A 6,219-nucleotide genomic window follows, 5' to 3' on the forward strand; every position below is an offset into this window, starting at 1 on the left:
CGCTTTGGGGTTTTATTTCACACTTTGAAGTAACACTTTGAACATTTTTTGTGGTTAAATGTGTTTAAAACAATCTATTGAATAACAGGCATGTTTTTTTTTTTGCAGGTTTCATCCGTCCACCTTACTTCCTCTGCTTGAGCAGGTGCAAAATGTCAGCTATTTCCTGAAGTGTCTCAGCCTCTTCTGAGAGTGTGTTAGCCCCGGTGGCAGATGTGACCTCCTCCCTCACTTCGTCTGAGAGGTCTTTTTGTCGTTGTGCTCTCTCATCTCTGCCCTCTTTGTTCTCCTTATCTAAATCAGAAATGAGAACGCAATTCCCTTGTTTTTTTTCTGTCTATTTAAAAACAAAATGCAGAATTTAAACAATGAGAATTTTTCATTTCTACATGAAGTGCCAAAATTACTTTCATGTTATACCTCTGCCATCAGTGATGCTCACATCTACAAAAGGGTTTATGGGTCTCTGTGGGATCACCGGGCCATAACTGCAGTTAGCAGCGCATTCATTTATTGAACCTGACGGGGAACCAGCCCTGGATTTCTTCTTGGTCCGGGGTGTATGCTTCCCTCCACTCCTCCCCTTCGCTGATGAAGGTGTGTGAGTACTCGGCTCCGCAGTGGTGTCACTCTGCCTCCCTGTGGCTGCGTGCTGAACTGACACATCAACAGGTGGTGGTGGTGGTGGGCACAGGTTGTCCTCAGCGCTGCACTGAGTTGAGGCATCACACGCCACAGCTGTGTTGTCGTCAGTTTGAGTTCCTGCATCTCGAGTATCGTTGGATGTTTTCTTGCATTTGCACAGCTCTGAACTCTGAGTTTGAGGAGGCGTAAACTGAGCTGTGTGGCCTGTCTGTTGGCTGTTAGATCCCAAGTCTTTGCATGGAAAAGCTACATTCTCCATCTGGTTGTCTCTGAAGTTAATTTTGGGTGTCAGGAGCCGGCTGGGAGCCCTGGGGTTAATGTGCCTTTGTTTTGGATCAATCTGTGAGCTCAAGTTTGGATTTACGCTTTCTGCACAACAGCCTTGGTCCATATAAAAAGCCTGGAGACGTGGCTCACAGCACTCTTCATCCTAAAATACAGTCAGAAAAGAGAAACACAACATGTTGATGTTAGATAAAGAGATTATTAACTGATGTCAGGTGAAACCCAAAAATAGTTAACTATTGCTGACAGGTGCTGGAGGATTTTTGCAGAGTGCGGAGTTCCTTCTGCATAAGACAAGTTAAATGTATGAGTCTGTAAGTTTACACTGAATTTAACTTAAAACAATGCAGAAATGTCACAAAATTTGGACTAAACTCTACTGCAGATTTAACTGTTTTTTGTCTAATACCACGGTGATTGTGCAGTCACAGTACAACAGCAAGATGGACAAAAGTTCCAAGTGTAGCCTAACTTACATCATTTGAGTCTGAACTGAGGTAACCTGCGTGACAGGAGTAACTTGGCAAGAACTGACAGCCATTCATGAAGTCTTCTTTGTGTTCATGATGAGCTGCAGGATTAAGAAAAAAACACCTATTCAAGTTATTGTCTTTTCCGAAGGCATATACACAATAGATGGGTAGCTTAATTGGAGATGTTTGAGACGCTTACGAAAGGTCATGTCGGTGCAGTTGGAGAGCTGTGAATAAAACAGAATTAACATGTAAAACTGCCCAAATCAAAAGAGCACCCCATTTTATTTTCTCTCAGTTAAATGTTGGTCCCATGGCAGTTATAAACTCTACCACTAGGTGGCATTAAAGATTTTTAAAGATTTTCATTTAACACTCACATGTAGGTCAGCACCCTCCACTTTCACACACAGTGAGTCGGGGACAGTTCTGACAATGGAAATGAAGAAACAAAATGATGTATCATTGATTATAAGGTGATAATATTTCACGTGTAAACACCTACTGTGGCGTTGAGGATTCGGCTGGTGTTTCATCTTCGAGATATATCTTTAATTTTCCTTTCCCAAAACAAGCAGCTGAAATCAAATGTCATGTTAACCTTAACAACAACAGCAACAACAAAAAACACGATTTGGTTATGTAAATGTTTTAATATTCACCCTCTCTTTCACGCTGCTCACTTCTGAAGCCCCTGAAGTAATCTTCCTCAAACTGCTGCTCCGTTTCTGACTGGTTCAGAGTGAAGTCCAGCATGGGCTCCTTGTCCGCCGGCTGGCTGAGAGAAAAGGTGACCTCATGTCTTGTTTGGTTCCTGGCATCTGTGTTGCTGTGATAACACACATGTGATTTGAATGGTTCTAAAATGACAGATAATCCATCAGATTCTAGTGTTGTTCTCACGCTGGCTCCGAACTTCTAAACAGGGACTGGGCCGCTGTGGGCGTCTCCAGTTGGTAGAGGGATGGGTTTGGTCCACAGGACCAGGGGACGCCGTTGCTCATACCTCTGGGCTGGGAGAAAAGCTGAAACTAGCAAAATAGAACAGATTGGATATTAAAGTTGCATCATATTTCGGAAGACACGGTCAAATTTGAATGCTTAAACCTTCGCAAGAGCTCATAGTCAGATCCCAGCAACAGTTGCTATGCTGCAATGACCAAAGACTGGTCTAAAATACTACTTGTGACACATCTACAGACATGAAGAAATAGCCGATTTAAATTCAATCCTCCATTTTCAAAATTCAGGAATTCCACTGTATGCAGGGGAAATGGTAAAAAGTTTATTATTACAATTTAGTTTCCTATTGCAATGAGCCTAGTGCCAAGAGAGTCACTAATGGATCATAACTTTTACTTTCCCCATGATTATCTCCTCCGCTGTAGTTGACAACCTTAGAATTGTGGTCTAAATTATACACAACCAAAATCTTTGTCAGATGGAGGTCTCTGAAAAAATAATTCATTTGTATCAATTTAGGGGTTCTTAACATGAAAAATGATGAAAACCACTGTTCTATGACAGTCCAAAAATATGAATAAACATGAACAACTCTCTCCCAAATCCAAAAACGAAAGTGCTGAAACTCAAATTTGTAATGTCATAGGGTAGAAAGTCTTGAGCTGAATTGGATAAGATTGATAAAATGACACTGAGGGCACAAAAGCGAATGTTCTGGGTATACGGGCACATAATATGAATATAATATAGAGTCACTGAGGGGTGAAACACTCCTTCTCGGTGGTTGCAGCAAGGACTACAAACCATCTTGGCATCCAGTATAAGACTACAAGACCCACAGTGTGAAAAAAAAGGCAGTCAGGACACTGATTGCTGCTCAGCTGAAACAAATCAGCTGATTGCCCTTTGTGAGGGAACTAAAGAGGGGAACTCAGTGCATGTGGAGGAGACAATGACACACAGAAGAACAGAGTTTTGTTTAGCCATGTTAACCTGTAGGCAGAGAACTAGAGTCTTTGAATGACATTTGCGATTTTGTTTCAACTTCTGTCTGCAAGAAATAAGTTGCCCTGTTAAATACACTCAATTTAAGTTGGACAGCAACGTTTGACTGTCTTCATTTCCTGCACCCACACTTCCAACTAAAAGCTGACTATTGTAGAAAAATGTATGTTTTAGTTTGCACATTTTACACACAGTGGAGTCAAAACGGTGCCTCTGAAGCTACATGTGGAGTTAAATGGCTCCCATGTGATAAATGTGACTGCAACCGTGACATAATGTGGTAATATTGTGAGATATTCCTTCAAAAAATAATATTCTCTTTTCACTACCTTGGTTTGCTCCAGCCCTGAGGTGTCCCAGGGTGGAGGGGAGCAGTGTGGAGGTAACTGCGTCGGACTTCTTTGCTGCGGGGGAAATATTCCTGAAAAGACAATTTGATTTGTCCTAAATTTAACATATTATATAAAATGCACTCATGACGGTTAAAAATGTGCAGGTACCATGTGCAATTTGGTTCAAGAGAGTTTGTTCTATAAAAAAAATTAATAAATTGCAACACCACCTTGGCCTGAGGACGCTGATGAGGAGAAGGGGCTCAGGGGGTCGGTGATTAGTGGCAGGTAGTCAGATGCACTGTTGTCTGAGAAAGCTGACTCCAACACTGGTGACAACTGGGAAACAGAGAAGTAAGAGACTTGTAGCCGGAGGGTCCGTCCAGCTGTCATCTGTAAACACAGATCCTTTACGAATGCTTTCTAGAGTCACGAAAAGCCGACTGGAAACAACTAACCTGCCGACACTTGAAGCCTTGTGGAATAACATGTTTTCTTTCTCTCATTTTTGGGACACTAGACACAGATTATACATAATGAATAAATGACTTTAATTTGATGATACTGACAACATCAGACCTGACAATATAAACCAGACTTCAGCTCTACCTGTACGGAGGCTGACCCTCAACGAGACTCAGCTGTGATGGAGAGCAGGGACTCATCGGGAGCACCAGGGGCTCAGTCCTCTTCTGCCGGGATCCTCCTTTACTGCTGCCAAGAACTGCTACTTTTGGAGGATCTGAAAAATACAAACATTGTGTCCTTACATCTTTTGCCATATAAAGGGACTGATAGGCATTGGTGGATAGACCATCATAATACGAGCCAGGTCACTATGGGTCATCGTACTTTCTAAGCCCGAAATTCTTAGAGCTAAGTGGAATTTATTACCTACACACATTTAACAAATTCGAGGGAATAAAAAAACAAACACTCAAGCTAAAACTAATAGGAGGGACGTAACAATATGAATTAGGGGTGTCACAATACACCGGTATATGGTTGCCTTTTCAGTTTCTAGTGACTGTAATTGTACACTTTTGCGCAGTTATGGTTACAGACTCTCTCTTTTGAGTGTAATTCATTTGCAAAAATGAAAAAAACAATAAAGAAAGCTTAAGATGAATTTCACTGATAGCACTTTTTTTTAAAAAAAATTGTCTATAAATTTAATGCAAAAATAATGCATGTAATGGAAATATTATTATTGTGATTTCTTTTGGCCAAGATAATCGTGTAGAGAAAATCTAATATTGTGCCAGTGCTGATTAAAAAAATGCCACCAATATAATTTGCTCTAGGATCTCAACCAATTAGTTTGTTTGATAACTGCCAATCTATGTTTGTTTGTCTATTGTTTTGTCTATCTGTGGACCCCAGGAGGATTATTAACCACTGATGCATGCAATAACTGTAGTTGGAAGAAAGATAAACTATAAAGAAATGCAAAACATTGTTATTTGATTATTAATATTTAAATAAAATATGCTAATATATATTATAAGCTACCTGCTTAGCCCGATACATCACACTATGAACACATAATGAAAATTATATTTTTTAAAAGTTTTCCAACATTTAATTTGTTTGACAAAGGCCGTACAAGGGAGGAGATTACCTTTTTATTAGTTTCTTGAGCTTATGTAGACTTCCCTTTCAGCTTCTTAAGTTTGATTTTGGGTAGTTTTTTTACTTATAATGTATCTGTCTGCGCTGGCTGTCAGTTCTCACCTTTAATTTCTTTCTTAGCAGCAATCTGATTGACAATAAACAATGTCACCAGGTCCATACTCCCACAACTGCTGCTTTGAGGGGATGCTGGCACAGCTAGTCCAAATTTTTTCATCCTCTGTTGCATTTTTCTCTTTTCAAAAAACTCCTAGGGGGAAAAAACAGCAACACCAGAACATTTAGGTAGACACATACAAATAAATGTTGTCTTTAAAAATCATGAAAATTTGATTTATCTGTCTCACCCTCTGCTTTTTTGCATCACTCTTCATCACAACCCTGCTCCTGCAATGGGAATCATGAAAACATTAAGGTGAGCTAGCGTAGCTAAGTTTAACATAATTTAGCTCCTAAGCTATAAACAAATTATCTTACCTTGAGCCCCCGACCCAATTCATTTTTCAACAGCTGTAACTACCACAAAAGTTACGAGTTTCAGTGTAGTGAGTAACAAGAAAAAACTTTACTTAAGAAAAGTAACTAAAGTTAAGGGGAAACTGGAAGCTAGCTTAATGTTTTTGCTACATCTCTGTTTACTGGCTAAAGCTACTGTTAGAGCGCGAGGAACAACCACTGTCCTGTCACGCGCCACTTGTGCTCATAAACGTGTATTAACGTCTTTTAATCACTTTTGTACAAGCTGTTAGTGCTTCATGGTGCTTCCAACGATACATTTTTACTGTATACACAATTAATATGTAGTTTTGCCCTAAAACATGGACACTGTAAAGTACAGTAAATACAATACAGACAGATGGTGACGTCCATCACGCAACCAATCG

At 40.0% G+C, this 6,219-nt stretch overlaps 1 protein-coding gene across 1 annotated transcript; it reads right to left on the bottom strand.

Annotated features, from left to right (window-relative positions):
- Positions 1-15: 15 nt before the first annotated feature.
- redic1 (regulator of DNA class I crossover intermediates 1) lies at positions 16-5,564 on the bottom strand. The gene is made up of 13 exons (XM_088072773.1): positions 5,438-5,564; positions 4,313-4,445; positions 4,162-4,219; positions 3,934-4,042; positions 3,701-3,792; positions 2,307-2,434; positions 2,066-2,232; positions 1,909-1,981; positions 1,784-1,832; positions 1,603-1,630; positions 1,407-1,501; positions 421-1,075; positions 16-294 (listed from the first exon to the last, which is right to left on the bottom strand). Exons 1-13 carry the CDS (start codon positions 5,562-5,564, stop codon positions 125-127), a joined length of 1,884 nt encoding a protein of 627 aa, XP_087928899.1. The 3' UTR covers positions 16-124.
- Positions 5,565-6,219: the final 655 nt, after the last annotated feature.

Source organism: Plectropomus leopardus, chromosome 22, assembly GCF_026936395.1.
Source record: "Plectropomus leopardus strain MGB_pleo_1.0 chromosome 22, ASM2693639v1, whole genome shotgun sequence".
Classification (NCBI taxonomy): Eukaryota; Metazoa; Chordata; class Actinopteri; order Perciformes; family Serranidae; genus Plectropomus; species Plectropomus leopardus.